Source organism: Salmo salar, chromosome ssa18, assembly GCF_905237065.1.
Source record: "Salmo salar chromosome ssa18, Ssal_v3.1, whole genome shotgun sequence".
Taxonomy (NCBI): domain Eukaryota; kingdom Metazoa; phylum Chordata; class Actinopteri; order Salmoniformes; family Salmonidae; genus Salmo; species Salmo salar.
Genome location: NC_059459.1, coordinates 79,875,088 through 79,901,010, shown reverse-complemented (window position 1 = coordinate 79,901,010; position 25,923 = coordinate 79,875,088). Strand labels below are relative to the sequence as shown.

Below are 25,923 nucleotides of genomic sequence, written 5' to 3'. Positions count from 1 at the left end.
GTCATTGTAAATAAGAATTTGTTCTTAACTGACTTGCCTAGTTAAATAAAGGTACAAGTAAAAATTCTAGGCGTTATCAAGTGCTTGTCAAATGGTGAATGAGTGATTGATGTAGGGTGTACAGCCTAAGCAGAGCTCATGCCTTTCAAGCGACTTTTTTCCTAATCATCTTTAGAGTCGCATCATGCAGCCTCACAACGTTTGTAGAACAACTAATAACTAATTAATAATAACATTATTAATAACATGAATAACTATAAATGATGCATATAGGAGGACTTGTTTCTTTGTTACCCGCTCAACACAGAATAGCCACGTGTGTTCACTTCCTCAAATAGTTTGGAAAAAAACATCCTTTCTATTTTATTCAGCTTTCTTCAATTGTATTTTTCATACTATAAATAATATAAAAATAATTCCACAGAACTTATGAGCAAATCTTGTCTGCTAAATGAACTAGTGTAGCCCCACAACCATACGGCAAAGCCAGATCAGGACCTAACATAAGGACAACTCAGAGTATGTTATTCTGTTTTTCTGAAATAGACTACATTTTCTTCATATCCTGTTTCTTTAGACCTGTCTAAAATAAATCATGGATGTATTGTGAAGGTGTAGGCTGTATTACAAGGATTTATTAGATGTTCCAAAGGTCAGCATCAGTTTGAGGAAGTTATTTTTGTACTTGTCGCGTGTCGTTTTATTTTTAATATCCAAGGGGTACAGTACTGTGATGACATCTGCACAGGGGGAAGCCATGGTGCAGGGAGCTTCAAAAGCCTCTGCATTTGGGAGGGGGGAGGCAGTGAAATGCGTTTGTCTCTCTCTCTGTCTCTCTCTCTCTCTCTCTCTCTGTGTCTCTGTCTCTCTCTGTGTCTCTCTCTCTCTCTCTCTCTCTCTCTCTCTCTGTGTGTCTCTGTCTCTCTCTGTGTGTCTCTCTCTCTCTCTGTCTATCTCTGTGTCTCTGTCTCTCTCTGTGTCTCTCTCTGTGTCTCTCTCTGTGTCTCTCTCTCTCACTGTCTCTCTCACTGTCTCTCTCTCTCACTGTCTCTCTCTGTGTCTCTCTCTCTGTGTCTCTCTCTCTCACTGTCTCTCTCTGTGTCTCTGTCTCGCTTTGTGTCTCTCTCTCTCTCTCTCTCTCTCTCTCTCTCTCTCTCTCTCTCTCTCTCTCTCTCTCTCTCTGTCTCTCTCTGTCTCTCTCTGTCTCACTCTCTGTCTCACTCTCTGTCTCACTCTCTGTCTCACTCTCTGTCTCTCTCTGTCTCACTCTCTCTGTCTCTCTGTCTCTCTCTCTCTCTCTCTTCCTCTCTCCCTCTCTCCCTCTCTCCCTCTCTGTCTCACTCTCTCTGTCTCTCTGTCTCACTCTCTCTCTCTCTCTCTCTATCCACCTCTTCCCTTCCATCTCTTCCACTCCATCCCTCTATTGTTGACCTCTCCCTGTCAACTATATGACTTATTCATAATAACTCCTGTCTTTATGCTGTTTGACCATACATTTTTCATAAGCCATCTTTATGTACACACACACATGCACTAATTCACTCACACAAACACACACGTTATTTCATGGCTGGTCAGCTCTCAGCAGGATATAATCACATCAGCACCAAAGGCCTGAATGGAGGGAAGGAGATGGAGAGAGGGAGAGAGGAAGATAGGGAAGGAGATGGAGAGAGGGAAATAGGGAAGGAGATGGAGAGAGGGAGGGAGGAAGATAGGGAAGGAGATGGAGAGAGGGAAATAGGGAAGGAGATGGAGAGAGGGAGGGAGGAAGATAGGGAAGGAGATGGAGAGAGGGAGGGAGGAAGATAGGGAAGGAGATGGAGAGAGGGAAATAGGGAAGGAGATGGAGAGAGGAGAATAGGGAAGGAGATGGAGAGAGGAGAATAGGGAAGGAGATGGAGAGAGGAAGGGAGGAAGATAGGGAAGGTGAGAGAGGGAGGAAGACAGGGAGAGGGAGAGAGGAAGCCGAGGGAGAGAGGAAAATGGGGAAGGAGATGGAGAGAGGAAAATAGGGAAGGAGATGTAGAGGGGGGAGGAAGATAGGGATGAGAGGGAGGGAGGAAGATAGGGAGGGAGGAAGATGGAGAGAGAGAAAAAGAGAAGGAGATGGAGAGAGGAAGGAGAGGGTGGAGGGAAGGAGAGGGAGAGAGGAAGATAGGGAGGGAGGAAGAGGGAGAGAGGAAGGAGAGGGGGGAGAGCGAGGGAGAGGGAAGGAGAGGGAGAAAGGAAGGAGATGGGGGGAGGGAGGGAGGGAGAGAGGAAGAAGAGGGGGAGAGGGAAGGAGGGAGAGAGGAAGAAGAGGGGGAGAGGGAAGGAGAGGGACAGGGAAGGAGATGGAGAGAGGGAGAGGGAGAGGAAGATAGGGAGGGAGGGAGGGAGGGAGGGAGGGAGGGAGGGAGGGAGGGAGGGAGGGAGGGAGGGAGGGAGGGAGGGAGGGAGGGAGGGAGGGAGGGAGGGAGGGAGGGAGGGAGGGAGGGAGGGAGAGAGGAAGATAGGGAGGGAGGGAGAGGGGAGGAGGAGAGAGAGGAAGATAGGGAGGGAGGAAAATAGGGAGAGAGGAAGGAGAGGGAGAGAGGGAAGGAGAGGGAGAGAGTAAGATAGGGAGGGAGGAAGATAGGGAGAGGGAAGGAGAGAGGAAGGAGAGGGGGAGAGGGAAGGAGAGGGAGCGAGTAAGATAGAGAGGGAGGAAGATAGGAAAGGAGATGGGGAGATGGAAGGAGAAAGAGAAGGAGAGAGGAAAAGATGGAGGGAGGGCGGGAAGGAAGGAAGGAGAGGAAGAGAGGGAAGGAGAGGTTGAGAGGATGAGAAGGAAGGAGAGGGAAGGAGAGGAGGGGGAGGGGGGATGAAGTGAGGGAGGATGGGAGGGAAGGAGGGATAGAGGGAGAGAGGGAAGGAGAGGGAGAGAGGAAGAGAAGACGAGAGGAAGGAAGGAAGGAAGGAAGGAAGGAAGGAAGGAAGGAAGGAAGGAAGGAAGGAAGGAAGGAAGGAAGGAAGGAAGGAAGGAAGGAAGGAAGGAAGGAAGGAAGGAAGGAAGGAAGGAGGCGAGGAATGGAGGAGAAATTAGAGGGGAAAGATGGAGACAGTGAGGGATGAAAGGAGAGATAGTGGAGAAAAGGAGAGAGTCATAATTTAATCATTAAATAAAATCATAATCTCATTGTCACTTTATAAAATACAGATATTATTACATGATCTATGACCATCGTTGCGATCCCCAGTTTCTGTGTTGTGGTTTGTGTATTTGTATGTATGTGTGTGTTTCAGGATGGCTTCCTGGATTCCTCTAAGCAGCTTATTGGTCGGCCCCATTGATGATTGGAGCTGACCCCGCCTTCTCGTCAGAAACAGCTGTCTTCAATTACCAACTCCTCCTCCAACTCTCCAGCTCTGAGAGAGCTGAGGGTTATATCATATGTTGGTTGTTGCTGAGAGCGGATTGGTCTGTCCTGTGTGTGTCAATAGGACGGTGTTTTTTTGATTATTGACATTGTTTTGTATTATTCTGTTTTTGTTCCCAGGGGGAAGGGGAAGGCACCTAGGGAGTGTTTAGGCAAGAGGCCCGCGGGCATACATTACCCGTAGTATTTACTGTCTATACACACTAGGTAAGACCTGGGCGGACCACCCCCTGTATATTGGTTAGTGCACCAGGTGGTGCTAGATAGGTAAGTAGTGTGTAGGCAGGTAAGACCTGGGCGGACCACCCCCTGTATATTGGTTAGTGCACCAGGTGGTGCTAGTTAGGTCAGTAGTGGGTAGGTCACCAGGTGGTGCTAAGTTAGATCAGTAGTGGGTAGGTCACCAGGTGGTGCTAAGTTAGGTAAGTAGTGGGTAGGCAGGTAAGACCTGGGCGGACCACCCCCTGTATTTTGGTTAGTGCACCAGGTGGTGCTAAGTTAGGTAAGTTGTGGGTAGGTCACCAGGTGGTGCTAAGTTAGGTAAGTTGTGGGTAGGTCACCAGGTGGTGCTAAGTTAGGTAAGTAGTGGGTAGGTCACCAGGTGGTGCTAAGTTAGGTAAGTTGTGGGTAGGTCACCAGGTGGTGCTAAGTTAGGTAAGTTGTGGGTAGGTCACCAGGTGGTGCTAAGTTAGGTCAGTAGTGGGTAGACAGGTAAGATAGGAGAGGGGGCTTTGACATTTACTTTCTTTGCTTTGGTTCCGTCCAGCCCCTTTTCCCCAAATTTACCGTGTGAAGGAATAAAGTCCCTGTAAATGATAAATTCTCTGCCTTTTGTCATCCTGACTCGCACCTACAGTCCCATACCTCTTTACCTCCACCTACAGTCCCATACCTCTATACCTCCACCTACAGTCCCATACCTCCACCTACAGTCCCATACCTCTTTACCTCCACCTACAGTCCCATACCTCTTTCACTCCACCTACAGTCCCATACCTCTTTACCTCCACCTACAGTTCCATACCTCTATACCTCCACCTACAGTCCCGTACCTCTTTACCTCCACCTACAGTTCCATACCTCTATACCTCCACCTACAGTCCCGTACCTCTATACCTCCACCTACAGTCCCATACCTCTATACCTCCACCTACAGTCCCATACCTCTATACCTCCACCTACAGTCCCATACCTCTATACCTCCACCTACAGTCCCGTACCTCTTTACCTCCACGGGGAGTTGAGTTACAGCAGGGTGTTTTGTTCCCTCTTCCTAGAGGTGTACGTTACAACCCTCATATCATTATCACTACTGATAATATATCACAGATTCCTCTCTAAATACAGTAGGGAGAAAGAGTGGGGTGATGACAAGAGGATATGAGAGAAAGAGGGTGATGACAAGAGAATATGAGAGAAAGAGGGTGATGACAAGAGGATATGAGAGAAAGAGGAGGGTGATGACAAGAGGATATGAGAGAAAGAGGGTGATGACAAGAGGATATGAGAGAAAGAGGGTGATGACAAGAGGATATGAGAGAAAGAGGAGGGTGATGACAAGAGGATATGAGAGAAAGAGGGTGATGACAAGAGGATATGAGAGAAAGAGGAGGGTGATGACAAGAGGATATGAGAGAAAGAGGGTGATGATGACAAGAGGATATGAGAGAAAGAGTGGGGTGATGACAAGAGGATATGAGAGAAAGAGTGGGGTGATGACAAGAGAATATGAGAGAAAGAGGGGGTGAGAGAAAGAGGAGGATGAGAGAAAGAGGAGATGCCTATTTAGAGAGATAAAATCAGACAAAGTCAGGGTGTGAAAGACAGAAAAACAGAGGGAGATATAGACCCAACCACATTTTGAGAAAGTGAGGGGGAAATATATATTTATATTTTCGAGAGAAAAATGTAAAAGGAGAGAGAGAGAGAGAGGGGATTTTATGGTGAAAAGTGAAAACCACTCCCACATCATAGCGCCACACACACAAACCACCGCAGAGCCAACGACAGGGGAGATGCAGGAATAGAGAGAGAAAATTAGAGGAGGAAGAGATGGAGAGGGAGAAGGAGAGACAGAGAAGAGAAGACAATGAAACAGGAGGAAAAGAGGTTGAGCCCTGCACGTGCCCTACCCAGGCCCGATTTATGGCCCTCAGAAATAACTTCCTCCGTTAGTTAATCCATTAGCTGTTCCTCTCTGTCTGTCACTCGCTCCCTGCACGCTGCTCGCTCTGCATGCACTCTCCTCGTGGAGCTTCTGAGTCCGTGAGTAACCATAGCAACGGCTTCGCTTGAGCTGCTCTGCTCAATGAAGAGACATGAAAAGCGCTGTTAGCAACGTGTCGTCACTCTAAATAATCTGTCCTTATATTTGAGGAGGTTGAAGCACTTCTTGCACCGTGTCACGATGTTAGTCAGATATGACTGTACTGAGCAGCAGAACACGAGCAAATGGCTCTGTTTCTAAATGTTACTGATCAACTTAGGCCGTCACTGTAAATAACAATTTGTTCTGAACTGACTTGCCTGGTTAAATAAAGGTTAAATAAAGGTTAAATAAAGGTTAAAAGTTAAAAAATGTAAATAGAAAAATAAACCCGAAACCTACCCATACACTAGATATTGATGAAAAAAAACAGGCCTTAACCCATCGAGGCCCGTCGGACTCGGGTAGCAGAGCTCCATTACCGAGGCAGCTGGCAGGTGTCTTCCCTGACAAGTTCAACCTCTCCCTGACCCAGTCTGTAATACCGACATGTTTCAAGCAGACCACCATAGTCCCTGTGTCCAAAAAAGCCAAGGTAACCTGTCTAAATGATTATCGCCCCGTAGCACTCACATCTGTAGCTATTAAATAAATGCTTTGAAAGGCTGGTCATGGCTCACATCAACACCACTATCCCAAAAACCCTAGACCCACTCCAATTTGCATACCGCCCCAGCAGAATCCACACTGCTCTTTCCCACCTGGACAAGAGGAACACCTACGTGAGAATGCTGTTCATTGACTACAGCTCAGCATCCAACACCATAGTGCCCTGCAAGCTCATCAACAAGCTAAGGACCCTGGGACTAAACACCTCCCTCTGCAACTGGATCCTGGACTTCCTGAGGGGCCAGTCGGGCTCGGGTTGGGAAGCAGAGTTTTAAAACTAGGTTGATTAGCACTTGAGGAGAAGGTACAGAAGGAATGAAAGAAAGATGGTGGAGATGAAGAGAAAGAGACAGAGAGAGAGAGAGAGAGAGAGAGAGCGCAATATAGAGGAATGGAAAAGAGAGAGAAAATGAAAGAGAGAGAAAATGAAAGAGAGAGAAAGGAAGATAATTTAAAGAAAAAGAGAGGGATATACAGTATATAGTAAGATAGAGAGAAAGAAGTCAAACAAGAAAGAGAGAAAAATAATTGAAAAGAGATGAAGCGAGGGATGAGGTGTGTTCCAGCCGTGTGTATGACTGTGCGTGTGTGTCATGGAGGTCTTAACCCCTGTGTGTTCCAAAGATATGAAGGACGAGATGACAGCAAAGCATCCTGGGACTTGACCCCATGGGGCGACATTTGTGTCCCTTCATGTGTGAACACTGTCAGGAGACATTATACATCATCACGTCAGCTGTCACACACACACACACACACACACACACACACACACACACACACACACACACACACACACACACACACACACACACACACACACACACACACACACACACACACACACACACACACACACACACAAGTACACTTCTGCTTTCTAACCAGAAAACAGTATTTTTCCCTACTTGTCTCTCTCTCTCTCTCAACCTGTCTCTCTGTCTCACTCTGTCTCTCTGTCTCTCTGTCTCACTCTGTCTCTCTCTCACTCTGTCTCTCTCTCACTCTGTCTCTCTCTGTCTCACTCTGTCTCTCTGTCTCTCTGTCTGTCTCTCTGTCTCTCTGTCTGTCTCTCTGTCTCACTCTCTCTCTTTCTCTCTGTCTCTCTCTCTCTTGCTGTCTCTGTCTCTTTCTCTGTCTCACTCTGTTTCTCTCTCTGTCTGTCTCTCTGTCTGTCTCTCTGTCTCTCTTTGTCTCTGTCTCTCTGTCTATGTCTCTCTGTCTATGTCTCTCTGTCTCTCTTTGTCAATGTCTCTCTGTCTATGTCACTCTGTCTCTCGCTCTGTCTCTCGCTCTGTCTCTCGCTCTGTCTCTCGCTCTGTCTCTATGTCTCTCTGTCTCGCTCTGTCTTGCTCTGTCTCTCTGTCTCGCTGTCTCGCCTGTCTTACTCTGTCTCACTCTGTCTCTCTCTCTCTATTCAATTTAAAATTCAAGGGGCTTTATTGGCATGGGAAACATATGTTAACATTGCCAAAGCAAGTGAAGTAGATAATAAACAAAAGTAAAATAAACAGTAAAAATGTACAGTAAATATTACACTCACAGAAGTTCCAAAAGAATAAAGACATTACAAGTGTCATATGATGTCAATATAAAGTGTTGTAACGATGTACAAATGGTTAAAGAACAAAAGGGAACATAAATAAACATAAATATGGGTTATATTTACAATGGTGTTTGTTCTTCACTGGTTGACCTTTTCTTGTGGCAACATGTCACAAATCCTGCTGCTGTGATGGCACACTGTGGTATTTCACTCAATAGATATGGGAGTTTATCAAAATTGGATTCGTGTTCAAATTCTTTGTGGATCTGTGTAATCTGAGGGAAATATGTGTCTCTAATACGGTCATACATTTGGCAGGAGGTTAGGAAGTGCAGCTCAGTTTCCACCTCATTTTGTGGGCACTGTGCACATAGCCTGTCTTCTCTTGAGAGCCAGGTCTGCGTACAGCGACCTTTCTCAATAGCAAGGCTATGCTCACTGAGTCTGTACAGAGTCAAAGCTTTCCTTAACTTTGGGTCAGTCACAGTGGTCAGGTATTCTGCCACTGTGTACTCTCTGTTTAGGGCCAAATAGCATTCTAGTTTTCTATGTATTTTTGTACATTTTTTCCAATGTGTCAAGTAATTATCTTTTTGTTTTCTCATGATTTGGTTGGGTTTAATTGTGTTGCTGTCCTGGGGTTCTGTGGGGTCTGTTTGTGTTTGTGAACAGAGCCCCAGGACCAGCTTGCTTAGGGGACTCTTCTCCAGGTTCATCTCTCTGTAGGTGATGGCTTTGTTATGGAAGGTTTGGGAATCGCTTCCTTTTAGGTGGTTGTAGATTTAACGGCTCTTCAGCATTTTGATCATTAGCGGGTATCGGACTGATCCTGCTCTGCATGCATTATTTGGTGTTTTACATTGTACACTAAGGATATTTTTGCAGAATTCTGAATGCAGATTCTCAATTTGGTGTTTGTCCCATTTTGTGAATTCTTGGTTGGTGAGCGGACCCCAGACCTTACAACCATAAAGGGCAATGGGTTCTATAACTGAATCAAGTTTTAGCCAGATCCTAATTGGTATGTCGAATTGTATTTTCCTTTTGATGGCATACAAGGCCAACTCTCTCTTTCTCTCTCTCTATGCGTTTACTTCATCTGTGTCTGTGTGTGTGTCTGTGTGTCTGTGTGTCTGTGTGTGTGTGTGTGTGTGTGTGTGTGTGTGTGTGTGTGTGTGTGTGTGTGTGTGTGTGTGTGTGTGTGTGTGTGTGTGTGTGTGTGTGTGTGTGTGTGTGTGTGTGTGTGTGTGTGTGTGTGTGTAAAACCCTACCTCCAGTCGTCCTGTGTCTGGTTGGAAGCCTCTGGCCGGGTCTTCAGTAGTGACTCTACACTGGATGGCACAGCCGTTCACCCTGATGGTCTCCTGTGTTAACCCCAGCTCAGGCAGACTGCGTCCCTCACACACACGCAGCTGGGCATGGACCAGGTCCACACTAGGAGAGAGATTCATTAATTAGCATTAATAACACTTAGGATCTCCATTAGCTGTTGGAAAAAGCAGCAGCTACTCTTCCTGGGGTCCGAAACAAAACATGAAACATGAACATTAATCTCTGGGACATGTGAGACACACTATTCAACAGCCAGTGAAATATCAGGGCGGCAAATTCAAAACAACAAAAATCTCACGATTAAAATTTCTCAAACATACAACTATTATATGCCATTTTAAAGATACACTTCTCGTTAATCTAACCAAATTGTCTGATTTCCAAAAGGCTTTACGGCGAAAGCATAACATTAGATTATGTTAGGACAGCGCCTAAACAAGAGAAATCACACAGCCATTTTCCAAGCAAGGATAGGCGTCACAAAAAACAGAAATACAGCTAAAATTAATCACTAACCTTTGACGATCTTGATCAGATGACGCTCCCAGGACTCAATGTTACACAATACATGTATGTTTTGTTCGATAAAGTTCATATTTATATCCAAAAATCCCATTTTACATTGGCGCGTGATGTTCAGAAAACGTATTGCCTCCAAAACATCCGATGAATGAGCACATCAATTTACAAAAACACTCATCATAAATGTTGATAAAATTTACAACAGTTACAACAGAATTATAGATACACTTCTCCTTAATGCAACCGCTGTGTCAGATTTCAAAACAGCTTTACGGCGAAAGCACATTGTTCAATATTCTGAGTACAGAGCTCAGCCATCAAAGCAAGCTATACAGTTACCCGCCAAGTTCTGTTGTCAACAAAACTCAGAAATAGTATTATAAATCTTCACTTACCTTTGCTGACCTTCGTCGGAATGCACTCCCAGGACTCCCACTTCCACAAGAAATTTTCGTTTTGTTCAATAAACTCCATATTTATGTCCAAATACCTCAGATCACTATTCCAAAGGCATAATCTGCAAGCGCAAAACCCGAGACGAAAAGTCAAAAAGTTCCATTACCGTTGGTTGAAACATGTCAAACGATATTTACAATCAATCCTTAGGGTCTTTTGAACATAAATCTTCGATAATATTCCAACCGGACAATAGCATTACAGAGGAAAAATAAGGAACGGCGCCTGAGTGACTGCGCAGTAAACAACTCGTTGGTCTCAGGCAGTCCACAGCTCTTATTTTCTCCCCAGTAACAGTAGAAGCAAAAAAGACTGTTGACATCTAGTGGAAGCCTTAGGAAGTGCAAAATGAACCCTAAGTCACTGTTTACTGGATAGGGAATCACTTGAAAAACTACAAACGTCAGATTTCCACACTTCCTGGTTGGATCTTTCTCAGGTTTTTGCCTGTCATATGAGTTCTGTTATACTCACAGACATCATTCAAACAGTTTTAGAAACATCAGAGTGTTTTCTATCCAAATCTACTAATAATATGCATATCCTACCTTCTGCCCCCGAGTAGCAGGCAGTTTAGTTTGGGCACATCATTCATCTGAATTTCTGAATACTGCCCCCTGTCACTAAAAAGTTAACAGACAAGAACAGCTCTATGTGGACTTTAAGGCACCTGATAGGCTGGCTGTAGGAGACCCACTCACAACCAGGTGAAAAAGGTGTTAGACTGTGATGAATTAAACATATGACACAACACAAGTGATTCAATGTTTACAAGTGGAGAGAACACCATTAAGGATGGGAAAACTCCAGGTCTGGATGGCATACCAGTGGAAGTATACCAAACTTTTTTGATATACTCAAAGGACCATTATTAGCATGTTTTAACCACTCCTATATAAATGGTAGATTATCAGACACACAACAAGGTCTGATATCATTGTTACTGAAACAGGACCCAAATGGTATATATAAAGATCCAGTCCATTAAAAAAATTGGAGACCTCTTACACTTCAGTGTTGTGATGCAAAAATCCTAGCAAAATGCTTGGCGCATAGAATTAAAAAAGTATTGTCAGATATTATTCATCCTAATCAGACAGGTTTTTTACATGGACGATACATTGGAGATAATATAAGACAAGTACTGGAAACAATATTTCAATTTTGGGGAATCTCTTATAAAATGGGTTAAAGTTATGTGTAGTAAACCTAGGTATAAAATAGTAAATAATGTCTACATCTCAGAAAGTTTTAAACTATCTAGAGGAGTAAAACAAGGTTGTCCACTGTCGGCATATTTATTTATTATTGCCATCGAAATGTTAGCTGTTAAGATTAGATCAAACAATAATATTAAGGGATTAGAAATCCGTGGCTTAAAAACTAAGCTGTGATTGTACGCTGATGATTCATGTTTTCTTTTAAAACCACAATTAGAATTATTTATTATTATTATACAATTAGAATCCATCCACAGCCTCATAAAGGATCTAGATAATTTTGCTATCCTCTCTGGATTAAAACCAAATTATGATAAGTGTACTATATTATATTGGATCACCAAAAAATGCTAATTATACATTACCATGTAGTTTATTAATTAAATGGGCTGACGGAGATGTGGACATACTCGGTATACAAATCCCAAAAGAAAGAAATGATCTCACTCCAATACATTATTATAGAAAGTTAGCAAAAATAGATAACATCTTGTTACTATGGAAAGGAAAATACCTGTCTATTTGTGGAGAAATCACCCTGATTAACTCTTTAGTCATATCACAGTTTACTTTTTTGCTTATGGTTTTGCCTACACCTAGTGACCTGCTTTTTAAATTATATGAACAAAAAATATTGGAACGGCAAGCCAGATAAAATTAAAAAGGCCTATTTATATAACAAATTATGAATTCGGAGGGCAGAAATGATTAAATATTAAAGCATTAGACCTCTCACTAAAGGCATCATTCATACCAAAGTTATACTTAGATCCAAACTGGTTTTCTAGTAAATTGGTACGAATGTCTCATCCTATGTTCAAGAATGGTCTTTTTCCCCTTTATTCAGATTACACCTGCCCACTTTCGGTTGTTTGAAAAATAAATAAACTCCAAAATATCTTTATTTTTTAAACAAGTCTTAGAAAGTTGGTTGCAATTTCAGTTTAATCCACATGAAAAGTCAGAACAAATAATACAACAAATATTGTGGTTAAATTCAAATATGGTAATTGATTAAAACCTCTTGGGGCTAGGGGGCAGTATTGAGAATTTTGAAAAAAATATGTGCCCATTTTTAACTGCCTCCTACACCAACTCAGAAGCTAGAATATGCATATTATTGTTCAGGTTTGGATAGAAAACACTCTGAATATTCTAAAACTGTTTGAATGGTGTCTGTAAGTATAACAGAACTCATATGGCAGTCAAAACCCTGAGACAAATTCTGACAAGAAGTGGATACCTGATGTGTTGAATTACCTTTAAGCCTATGCCATTGAAACACACAGGGGCTTATTAATTGTTGAGCACTTCCTATGGCTTCCACTAGATGTCACCAGTCTTTAGAAAGTGTTTTGAGTCTTATACTGTGAGAACTGAACGAACAAGAGCCTTGGAACGGTGGTGGCCGATTAGACTCTGGCACGCGAGTTCATGTTGGGTACTCTCGTTCCAAAACGTTTTAAAAGAGAATGCAAACGTCCACCTTGAATATTATTCATGTTCTGGTTAAAAAAGGCACTAATTATTTATACTATACAACGTTTGACATGTTTGAACGAACGTAAATATTTTTTTTCCCCTCGTTCATGACGAGAAGTCCGGCTGGCATAGATCATGTGCTAACAACACGGAGCTTTTTGGACATAAATTATGAGCTTTTTCGAACAAAACTACATTTGTTATGGACCTGGGATTCCTGGAAGTGACATCTGATGAAGAGAATCAAAGGTAATGGATTATTTACATAGTATTTTCGATTTTCGATCTCTCCAACATGGCGGTTAGTCTGTATCGCAAAGCGTATTTTTCTGGGCGCAGTGCTCAGATTATTGCGTGTGTGATTTCCCAGTAAGGTTATTTTTAAATCTGGCAATCCGGTTGCGTTCAAGAGATGTAAATCTATAATTCTTTGAACGACAATATAATATTTTACCAATGTTTTCGAATAGTAATTATTTAATTTGTTGTGCTGCTTGACTGCCGGTTATTGGAGGGAAATGATTTCCTCAACATCAACGCCATAGTAAAACGCTGTTTTTGGATATAAATATGAACTTGATAGAACAAAAATGCATGCATTGTCTAACATAATGTCCTAGGAGTGTCATCTGATGGAGATTGTCAAAGGTTAGTGCATCATTTTAGCTGGTTTTCTGCTTTTGGTGACGCCTGTCTTTGAATTGACAAAACATTACACACAGCTATTGTCAATGTACTCTCCTAACATAATCTAACTTTATGCTTTTGCCGTAAAGCCTTTTTGAAATCGGACAACGTGGTTAGATTAAGGAGATGTTTATCTTTCAAAGGGTGTAAGATAGTTGTATGTTTGAGAAATTTGAATTATGACATTTAATTGTTTTCAAATTTGGCGCTCTTGATATTTCACCTGTTGTTGATTGGGTGTACCAGGGGCGTCCCACATAGCCCATAGAGGTTAAAAAACTGTATTTTTTGAAGAAATGTTTAAAAAAGGTATAATTTTTGTGAATGATATTATAAATAGGACTGGTGGAGTGATGTCACACATGCAGCTAACACAGACATATGGAAATGTCTGCTCTACACAAAATTACAACCAATTAATTGCAGCATTACCACAAAAATGGAAGAGGCAAGTAGAAGGGGAAAAAAGTAAGGAACTTCTATGTCGGCCCTGTATTAAAGAACATAAATGGTTAAAGAAAAGTGTGATAAATAAAAACATATACCAATTTCATTAAAAAATTTAAAATAAATAAAAATTATGTGGTTACCTAACAATCTCCACATTTTGAAAGTGAAAGAAAAATTCAAAAAAATGTTACAAAATTATATTTAAAAAAAAAATACAAGTTGCGTATGTCTTTACACCCCAGAGTTAACCTGTTAGGGCTAGGGGGCAGTATTGACACGGCTGGATAAAAAACATACCCGATTTAATCTGGTTACCACTCCTACCCAGTAACTAGAATATGCATATACTTATTACATATGGATAGAAAACACCCTAAAGTTTCTAAAACTGTTTGAATGGTGTCTGTGAGTATAACAGAACTCAAATGGCAGGTCAAAACCTGAGAGATTCCTTTACAGGAAGTGGCCTGTCTGACCATTTCTTGAACTTCTTTTCCATCTCTATCTTTTACTAAGGATCTCTGCTCTAACGTGACACTTCCCACGTCGTCCATAGGCGCTCAGAGCCCGGGAAAAAACAGAATGTCGTCATTCCAGCCCCAGGCTGAAACACATTATCGCCTTTCTCAAGTGGCCGATCAAGGGACTCTGGGCATGACCCGACCGCCCCCGCCTTTGTGGAGGAGATTCCCTGTCGGAATATTCCCTGTCGGAATATTATCGCTTTTCTACGAGAAAAATGGTGTAAAAATTGATTTTAAACAGCGGTTGACATGCTTCGAAGTACGGTAATGGAATATTTAGAATTTTATTGTCACGAATTGCGCCATGCGTGCGACACTTCTTTACCATTTCGGATAGTGTCTGGAACGCACAAACAAAACGCCGCTATTCGGATATAATGATGGATTATTTTGGACCAAACCAACATTTGTTACTGAAGTAGCAGTCCTGGGTGTGCATTCTGACGAAGACAACAAAAGGTAATCAAACTTTTATAATAGTAAATATGATTATGGTGAGTGCTAAACTTGCCGGGTGTCTAAATAGCGAGCCCGTGATGCCTGGGCTATGTACTTAGAATATTGCAAAATGTGCTTTCACCAAAAAGCTATATTAAAATCGGACATATCGAGTGCATAGAGGAGGTCTGTATCTATAATTCTTAAAATAATTGTTATGCTTTTTGTGAACGTTTATCGTGAGTAATTTAGTAAAATGTTAGCGAATTCCCCGGAAGTTTGCTAGTTCTGAACGTCACATGCTAATGTAAAAGCTGGTTTTTGATATAAATATGAACTTGATTGAACAAAACATGCATGTATTGTATAACATAATGTCCTAGGGTTGTCATCTGATGAAGATCATCAAAGGTGAGTGCTGCATTTAGCTGTCTTCTGGGTTTTGGTGACATTATATGCTGGCTTGAAAAATGGGTGTCTGATTATTTCTGGCTTGGTACTCTGCTGACATAATCTAATGTTTTGCTTTCGTTGTAAAGCCTTTTTGAAATCGGACAGTGTGGTTAGATTAACGAGAGTCTTGTCTTTAAATAGCTGTAAAATAGTCATATGTTTGAGAAATTGAAGTAATAGGATTTTTAAGGTTTTGAAAATCGCGCCACAGGCTGCAAGTGGCTGTTACGTAGGTGGGACGTAGCCCATAGAGGTTAATACTTGGTGGAAGGACCTTTGGCAGCCATTACAGCTGGGAATCTTATTGAATATGTCATGCCTGCTCCCGCTGGAGGGCACCAGTCAGCCCATCATTACGCACACCTGTCTGCCCATCATTACGCACACCTGTCACCATCATTACGCACACCTGTCTGCCCATCATTACGCACACCTGTCTGCCCATCATTACGCACACCTGTCACCATCATTACACACACCTGTCTGCACATCATTACACACAACTGTCTGCCCATCATTACACACACCTGTCTGCCCATCATTACGCACACCTGTCACCATCATTACGCACACCTGTCTGCCCATCATTACGCACACCTGTCTGCCCATCATTACGCACACCTGTCTGCCCATCATTACGCACACCTGTCACCATCATTACGCACACCTGTCTGCCCATCATTACGCACACCTGTCACCATCATTACGCACACCTGTCACCATCATTACGCACACCTGTCTGCCCATCATTACGCACACCTGTCTGCCCATCATTATGCACACCTGTCACCATCATTACGCACACCTGTCACCATCATTACGCACACCTGTCACCATCATTACGCACACCTGTCACCATCATTACGCACACCTGTCACCATCATTACGCACACCTGTCTGCCCATCATTACGCACACCTGTCTGCCCATCATTACGCACACCTGTCTGCCCATCATTACGCACACCTGTCACCATCATTACGCACACCTGTCTGCCCATCATTACGCACACCTGTCTGCCCATCATTACGCACACCTGTCTGCCCATCATTACGCACACCAGTCTGCCCATCATTACGCACACCTGTCACCATCATTACGCACACCTGTCACCATCATTACGGACACCTGTCACCATCATTACGCACACCTGTCACCATCATTACGCACACCTGTCACCATCAATACGCACACCTGTCTGCCCATCATTACGCACACCTGTCTGCCCATCATTACGCACACCTGTCTGCCCATCATTACGCACACCTGTCACCATCATTACGCACACCTGTCTGCCCATCATTACGCACACCTGTCACCATCATTACGCACACCTGTCACCATCATTACGCACACCTGTCACCATCATTACGCACACCTGTCTGCCCATCATTACGCACACCTGTCTGCCCATCATTACGCACACCTGTCTGCCCATCGCTATGCACACCAGTCTGCCCATTATTATGCACACCTGTCACCATCATTACGCACACCTGTCACCATCAATACGCACACCTGTCTGCCCATCATTACGCACACCTGTCTGCCCATCATTACGCACACCAGTCTGCCCATCATTACGCACACCTGTCACCATCATTACGCACACCTGTCACCATCATTACGCACACCTGTCTGCCCATCATTACGCACACCTGTCTGCCCATCATTACGCACACCTGTCACCATCATTATGCACACCTGTCACCATCATTACGCACACCTGTCACCATCATTACGCACACCTGTCACCATCATTACGCACACCTGTCTGCCCATCATTACGCACACCTGTCACCAACATTATGCGCTTCAGCGTTTCATTGGACTCACCTGGACTCCATCACTTGTTGATTGCCCCCTCAATATCTGTCTGCTCCTCAGTTTGTTCCCCGTGTCAGCATTAATGTTATTTTGTTTTCCCTGTCCAGACGCTGTCCGTGTTTGGTTTCATGTCCGTTGTTTATTAAAATGTTCACTCCCTGTACTTGCTTCTCGTCCCCCAGCATCTGTTCTCACAGAATAAGATTCTACCAACTTTGTACAACTCTTAGGGCAACATATATCCATTGTTTTTGTCAAAATCGCTCAAGCTTAGTAAATTTGGTTGGGAGTCATGGATGGACAGCGACATTCAAACATTCTATCAGATTTTCAAGCAGACTCAAATCAGGACTGAGACTGGACCATTCAGGAACACTCAACACATCTTGGAATTCTGGTGTGTCTTTGGCAATGTGTGTAATTGTGTGTAATTGTCACCCTGTAAAGTAAAACTCTATCCCATGGTTTTCAGATCTTTAAAATTAAAAACTTCTTAGGGATAGGGTCTAATTTCCGCCTGACTGACATGCCCAAAGTAAACTGCCTGTCACTCAGGCCCAGAAGCCAGGAAATTCCTATAATTGGTAGCATTGGATAGAAAACACTTTGAAGTTTCTGAAACTGTTCAAATAATGTCTGAGACTATAACAGAATTGATATGGCAGGCAGAAATCCAAAGAAACACCAACCCAAAATGATTTTTTTTTTAGGTCCCAGGCTCTTACAATGGAAAGCTATGGGTCCTATGTAATTCCGTCTCCCATATTGCAATTCCTATGGCTTCCACTAGATGCCAACAGTCTTTGTTCAAGGTTTCAGGCTTGGTTTTTGAAAAAGCAAGCAAGAATTTGGAGTTTTGGTGAAGAGAGCACCGGAACAATATCAGTCTTTCGGCGCGCGAGGGAGAGGGAGCGCACTTACTAATTTTGCTTTCCTATTGAACGTACTACTTTCCATATGAAATATTATAGTTTATTTACATTTTAGGGTACCTGAGGATTAAATAGAAATGTCGTTTGACTTGTCTGGACAAAGTTTAGCGGTAGCTTTTTGGACTCCTTTGTCTGCCAGTTGAACGAGTGGATTACTGAAATTGATGGCGCCAACTATACAGACTTTTTGGGATATAAAGAAGGATTTTATCTAACAAAATGACCATTCATGTTGTAGCTGGGACCCTTGGGATTGCAAACAGAGGAAGATTTTCAAAAGTAAGTGATTTATTTAATCACTATTTGTGATTTTGTGAATCCTGTGCTGGTTGAAAAATATGTTGATGTGGGGCGCTGTCCTCAGACAATCGCATGGTATGCTTTTGCCGTAAAGCCTATTGTAAATCAGACAACGCAGTTAGATAAAAAATAATTTAAGCTTTTAAATGATATAAGATACTTGTATGTTCATGAATGTTTAACCTCTTGACGGTCGCCTAGGATAGGGGGCGCTACAGCAATTTTTGAAAAAAATGTGTGCCCATTTTAAACGGCCTCCTACTCAAACTCAGAAGCTAGGATATGCATATAATTAATACTTGTGGATAGAAAACACCCTAAAGTTTCTAAAACAGTTTGAATGGTGTCTGTGAGTATAACAGAACTCATATGGCAGTCAAAACCCCGAGACAGATCGTAACAGGATGTGGAATTCTGAATTGCGGACTCAACTTCATCACTTTGCCTATAAATCACACCGTGAGCTATGGTTCATTGAGGACTTCCTATTGCTTCCACTAGATGTCCCCAGTCTTTACAAAGTGGTTTGAGCCTTCTACTGTGAAAACTGACAGAATGAGAGTCTGTGGAACGTGGTCACATGAGGAGGGCCATCACCATTATGACACCGGCGCCCCTGGCTACCCTCCCCTTTCGAAACGTTTTGAAAGACAATGCAATCGTCCCCCTTGAATGTTATTGGAGCTCTGATTGAAAAAGGCCCTAAAGATTTATGTTATACAACGTTTGACATGTTTGAACGAACTTAAATAAAACAAAAATGCATTTTGTTGAGAGAGAAGTCCCGCGGCCGACGGTACTTTTGGAGCAGCCTTCAGAACGCGCTAACAACAACAAGCTATTGGGACATAAAGGACTAACTTTTTCGAACGAAAATACATTTGTTGCGGACCTGGAATTCCTGGAAGTGCCTTCTGATGAAGATAATCAAAGGTAAGGGATTATTGACAATAGTATACAAGAGTAGATTTGATATGCGATTGTTCCAAGATGGCGCTGACCTGTATTAGCCTATTTTTCTGAGTATCGCATCCCTTTTTATCGCAAAGTGTGATTACCCAGTAAAGTTATTTTTAAATCTGGCATTGCAGGTGCTTTCAAGAGATGCTAATCTATACATCTTAGAATGACAATATCACATTTTAAAAATGTTTTCGAATAGTAATTTAGTAAATTGTAGCGCTGTTTCACCGGACGCATTTGAGAGAAAATAGTTAGTCAACGTCACGCGCCGATGTAAAATGCTGTTTTTATATATAAATATGAACTTTATCGAGCAAAATAATGCATGTGTAACATGATGTCCTAGGAGTGTCATCTGATGAAGAATGTCAAAGGTTAGTGCTGCATTTAGCTGTTTTTTGGTTATTTGTGATGCATGCTAGTTGCTTTGAAAATGGCTGTGTGATTATTTCTGGCTGGGTACTCTGCTGACATAATCTAATGTTTCACTTTTGCTGTAAAGCCTTTTTGAAATCAGACAACGTGGTTCGATTCAGGAGAGGTGTATCTATAAAACAGTGTAAAATAGTCATATGTTTGAGAAACTGAAGATATAGCATTTATGAGGTTTTGCATTTAGCGCGACGCGATTCCACTGGCTGTTGATTAGGGTGGGACACAAGAGTCCCACTGGCCCAGACAGGTTAAGTCATTTTTTGGGGGTATCTGTACTATACTATTTATATTTTTGAGTACTTTTACTTCACTACATTCCTAAAGAAAATAAGGTACTTTCTACTCTTTACATTTTCCCTGAAAACCAAAAGTAGTCGTTACATGTTGAATGCTTAGCAGGACAGGAATATGGTCCAATTCACACACTGTCCCTGGTCATCCCTACTGCCTCTGATCTGGAGGACTCACTAAACAGAGAACATCCCTGGTCATCCCTACTGCCTCTGATCTGGAGGACTCACTAAACAGAGAACATCCCTGGTCATCCCTACTGCCTCTGAACTGGAGGACTCACTAAACAGAGAACATCCCTGGTCATCCCTACTGCCTCTCATCTGGAGGACTCACTAAACAGAGAACATCCCTGGTCATCCCTACTGCCTCTGATCTGGAGGACTCACTCAACAGAGAACATCCCTGGTCATCCCTACTGCCTCTGATCTGGAGGACTCACTAAACAGAGAACATCCCTGGTCATCCCTACTGCCTCTGATCTGGAGGACTCACTCAACAGAGAACATCCCTGGTCATCCCTACTGCCTCTGATCTGGAGGACTCACTAAACAGAGAACATCCCTGGTCATCCTGTAACGGATGTTGTTATGTAGAGAGGACCGAGGCGCAGCGGGTTGCGTGCTCATCATTATTATTTATTAAAATGTGAACACGGAAAAACAATAAACAAAGAAACGACAGGAATAGTTTTACAGGCTATAATAACAAGCAGTGCAAAATCAACAACCCACAAATCCCCAGGTGAAAACACGCAACTAATATGTGACTCCCAATCAGGAACAACTACGTACAGCTGTTCCTGATCGGGAGCCACACAGACCACACAGAAATAAAGAAACTAGAAAACCAACCTAGAATACAAAACCCAGAACATACACCAAAACCCTGTAATACATAAATAAAACACCCCTCTACAATACTCATAACCCCTAAACCACATAAAACAAATACACTCTGCCACGTCCTGACCAACCTACAAATACAAATAACCCCTATACTGGTCAGGACGTGACACATCCCTACTGCCTCTGATCTGGAGGACTCACTAAACACAAATGCATCTTTGGTAAATGATGTCTGAGTGTTAGAGTGTGCCCCTGGCTATACGTACATTAAAAAAACAAGCAAGTGGTGCTTTGCTTAATATAAGGAATTTTAAGTGATTTATACTTTTAATTTTGATAATGAAGTATATTGAAAAGCAAATACTTTTACTCAAGTATGACAATTGGGTACTTTTTTCCACCACTGCACACACACACACTAGACACAAACACAAACACACACACACAAATACAACACAAACACCACACACAATCACACAAATGCACAGAAACACACACTAGACACAAACACACACACAAACACTTACACACACACACAACAGACACAAACATAATTATACAAACACACACAATAGACACACACACACACACACACACACACACACACACACACACACACACACACACACACACACACACACACACACACACACACACACACACACACACACACACACACACACACACATTCACACTAGACACAAACACACACCCATTAGATACAAACACACACACTAGACACAAACACACACGCACGCACACACACACACACACACTAGACACAGACACAAACACACACTAGACACAAACACACTAGACACAAACACAACACACACACACACACACACACACACACACACACACACACACACACACACACACACACACACACACACACACACACACACACACACACAAATACACTAGACACAAACACACTAGACACATACACTAGACACAAACACACACATACTTTATGAATGGACAGGTCACACACATGTTTGACCTGAGTTGACTGGACAGGTACCTCCATTATCACTGAACAAGTAAAGTCCATTAACACAGCTAGTTACCTTGGGAGGAGGGAGGGAGGGAGGGAGGGAGGGAGGGAGGGAGGGAGGGAGGGAGGGAGGGAGAGAGAGAGGTAGAGAGGGAAGGAGGGAGGGAGAGAGGGGGGGGGTAAAGAGGTAGAGAGTGAAGGAGGGAGGGAAAGAGGGAGAGAGGGAGGTAGAGAGGGAGGGAGGTAGAGAGGGAGGGAGCGAGAGAGTGGGGGGGGGAAGGAGGGAGAGAGGTAGAGAGGGAAGGAGGGGGGAGAGAGGGAAGGAGGGAGGTAGAGAGGGAGGAAGGAGAGAGTGAAGGAGCGAGGTAGAGAGGGGGGGTAAAGGAGTAGAGAGGGAAGGAGGGAAAAAGGGAGAGAGGGAGGTAGAGAGGGAGGGAGAGAGGGAGGGAGAGAGAGGGGGGAGGGAGAGAGGTAGAGAGGGAAGGAGGGAGGGAGAGAGGGAGGAAGAGAGAGGGAGGTAGAGAGGGAGGGAGGGAGAGAGGGAGGGAGGGAGGTAGAGAGGGAAGGAGGGAGGGAGAGAGGGAGGGAGGTAGAGAGGGAAGGAGAGAGGGAGGGAGGGAGGTAGAGAGAGAGGGAGGTAGAGAGGGAGGGAGGGAGAGAGTGGGGGGGAGAGAGGTAGAGAGGGAAGGAGGGAGGGAGAGAGGGGGGTAAAGAGGTAGAGAGGGAAGGAGGGAGGGAAAGAGGGAGGGAGGGAGGGAGGGAGGGAGGGAGGGAGGGAGGGAGGGAGGGAGGGAGGGAGGGAGGGAGGGAGGGAGGGAGGGAGGGAGGGAGGGAGGGAGGGAGGGAGTGGGGGGGGAAGGAGGGAGGGAGGGAGGGAGGGAGGGAGGGAGGGAGGGAGGGAGGGAGGGAGGGAGGGAGGGAGGGAGGGAGGGAGGGAGGGAGGGAGGGAGGGAGGGAGGGACACAAACACACACATACAGTATGAATGGACAGGTCAAACACATGTTTGACCTGAGTTGACTGGACAGGTACCTCCATTATCACTGAACAAGTAAAGTCCATTAACACAGCTAGTTACCTCGGGAGGAGAGAGGGAAGGAGGGAGGGAGAGAGGGAGGGAGAGGGAGGGAGGGAGGGAGGTAGAGAGGGAGGGAGGGAGGGAGGGAGGGAGGGAAGGAGGGAAGGAGGGAGTGAGAGAGCGAGAGAGAGAGAGGAAAGGAGGTCACATAGACAGACCCCTACACATGTCCCAACATGTCCCTTAAATACATCTTTAAAATGTCTCTGAGGCAAACCAAGTCATAATGACTCAAATGAAACAATGTGAGTCTGTTGTAAAACATTTATTAAATAAAAAAGCCTGGGGGGTGGAATTGAGCGGAGAGAGAGAGAGATAGGGAGGGAGAGAGAGAGAGAGAGGGGGGAGGAAGGGAGGGGGAGACGGAGAAATAGAGAAAGAGGTTATTATAATCATTTGTTTTTAGAAAAGAAAACATAGGATAGAAAGTCTAGGCCTGAGAGAGAGAGAGAGAGGAGCGAGAGAGAGAGGAAAGAGAGAGAGAGAGAGAGAGAGATGAGGAAAGAGAGGAGAGAGAGACAGAGAGGAGAGAGAGTGAGAGAGGAGAGGAGGTAGAAGAGAGAGAGAGAGAAAGAGAAAGAGAAAGAGAGAGGGGAAAGAGAGAGAAGGAGAGAGAGAGAGGAGAGAGAGAGAAGGAGAGAGAGGAGGGAGAAAGAGAGAGAGAGAGAGAGAGAGATAAGGAAAGAGAGGAGAGAGAGAGAAGTAGAGAGAGGAGAGAGAGAGAAAGAAGGAGAGAGAGGAGAGAGTGATAGAGAGAGAGAGAGGAGACAGAGAGAGAGAAAGAAGGAGAGAGAGGAGAGAGAGGAGGGAGAGGAGGAGAGAGAGGAGAGAGAGAGAAGGAGAGAGAGGAGAGAGAGAGAATGGGAGAGAGAGAGGAGAGAGAGAGAATGAGAGAGAGGAGAGAGAGGTGACACACACACAAGGACGGATGAACACACACAAAAACAAAAACACACATAAAGTCATCTCAATAGGACTTTCATTAACACGTGCGTGGCATATGGGAATGGCTGACATTATGCATTCAGACACACACACACACACACCTGATCTCCATTTTTTTCCTCTCCTCTGCCTCTCACCCCCCACCCCTTGCCTCCTCCCTTTCTCCTTTCTCCTTCCATCGTTTTGGCATCAGTTTTCAATTTTCAAACAAGAGATTCTTAATTAATTTCTGCCTCTGTTGTGATGTGGGAGAGAACGAGGGAGGGAATGGGTGGTAGGAGAAGTGGAGGGAGAAGGGAAGAGAGAGGTGGGGAATACAAAACATGTTAGGAGGAAAGACAGGAGGAAAGACAGAAGAGAGAAAGAGAGAAAAAGGATAGAGAGAATTGACAGAAGAGAGAAAGAGAGAGATGGAGAGAAAGGGAGAGATGGAGAGTGAACGAGACAGAAGAGAGAAAGAGAGAGATAGAGAGAAGAGAGAAAGGGAGAGAGAGAGAGAGAGAAGAGAGAAAGGGAGAGATAGAGAGAAAGGGAGAGATGGAGAGTGAACGAGACAGACAGAGAAGAGAGAAAGAGAGAGAGAGAGAAAGAGAGAAAGGGAGAGATGGAGAGTGAACGAGACAGAAGAGAGAAAGAGAGAGATAGAGAGAAAGGGAGAGAGAGAGAGATAGAGAGAAAGGGAGAGATGGAGAGTGAACGAGTCAGAGAAGAGAGAAAGAGAGAGATAGAGAGAAAGGGAGAGAGAGAGAGATAGAGAGAAAGGGAGAGATGGAGAGTGAACGAGTCAGAGAAGAGAGAAAGAGAGAGATAGAGAGAAAGCGAGAGAGCGATGGATGGTGTTATTGCTGTGTGTAATAAATAAAGGAATAGACGGTTCCATTGGAGGCATGAAGTTAATGTGTTGATTGATTTGATCTTTATTTGACCAGGCAGGTCAATTAAGGACACATTCTTATTTACAATGACGGCAAGAGGCAAAGTCCTCCTTTGGGGCAGGGCTGGGATGAAAAGTGAAGATGGACAACAGCACAGATACAGACAGACAGGGTGAATCACTACCTGAAGGGAGACCAACGGCAACATGGCACAAACAATGTTAAGGGCAAGACAGCAAAGACAAAAAACACATCTCGCATAACAGCTGCAGCTGTCCATGAACTGAGTCCTTGAAGGTTGAGAGAGAGACAAAGCTTTCCAGATGAACGAAGACGACAGGACTATCCTCCTCCCATCTCCCGTCTATCTCTCTATTTCTCTCTCCCATCTATCTCTCTATTTCTCTCTCCCGTCTATCTCTCTATTTCTCTCTCCCATCTATCTCTCTCTCTCTCTCCCGTCTATCTCTCTATTTCTCTCTCCCATCTATCTCTCTCTCTCTCTCCCGTCTATCTCTCTATTTCTCTCTCCCATCTATCTCTCTATTTCTCTCTCCCATCTACTGTCTATCTCTCTATTTCTCTCTCCCATCTATCTCTCTATTTCTCTCTCCCATCTATCTCTCTATTTCTCTCTCCCATCTATCTCTCTATTTCTCTCTCCCATCTATCTCTCTATTTCTCTCTCCCATCTATCTCTCTATTTCTCTCTCCCATCTATCTCTCTATTTCTCTCTCCCATCTATCTCTCTATTTCTCTCTCCCATCTATCTCTCTATTTCTCTCTCCCATCTATCTCTCTATTTCTCTCTCCCATCTATCGTCTATCTCTCTATTTCTCTCTCCCCAAAAACACATGGGTGAAGAAAAAAAAATCACATGAAAAAAACGAATCACATTTTTGTACGAATGTTTCACGACTCAAACATGTGGTTTCCCAACATTACAACTGTGTGTTTAAAAAAAAATAATAATAAAAAGTATTAGAACCCGGGTCTTCCATGGGAGAAGACAAGACCAAGAGGGGCAACGTTAGTGTTGAAG

The 25,923-nt window shown here is 43.7% G+C and overlaps 1 protein-coding gene across 3 annotated transcripts in view; it reads right to left on the bottom strand.

The window, feature by feature from the left end:
• The window catches only part of LOC106592454 (pyruvate carboxylase, mitochondrial), a 482,562-nt gene that overhangs the window by 347,095 nt on the left and 109,544 nt on the right, over positions 1 to 25,923 (bottom strand). For all 3 annotated transcript variants that reach the window (XM_045701616.1, XM_045701615.1, XM_045701617.1), the window contains exon 11: positions 9,094 to 9,256. In XM_045701616.1, the coding sequence (XP_045557572.1) occupies positions 9,094 to 9,256 (163 nt within the window). The remainder of the gene's footprint in view (positions 1 to 9,093; positions 9,257 to 25,923) is intronic.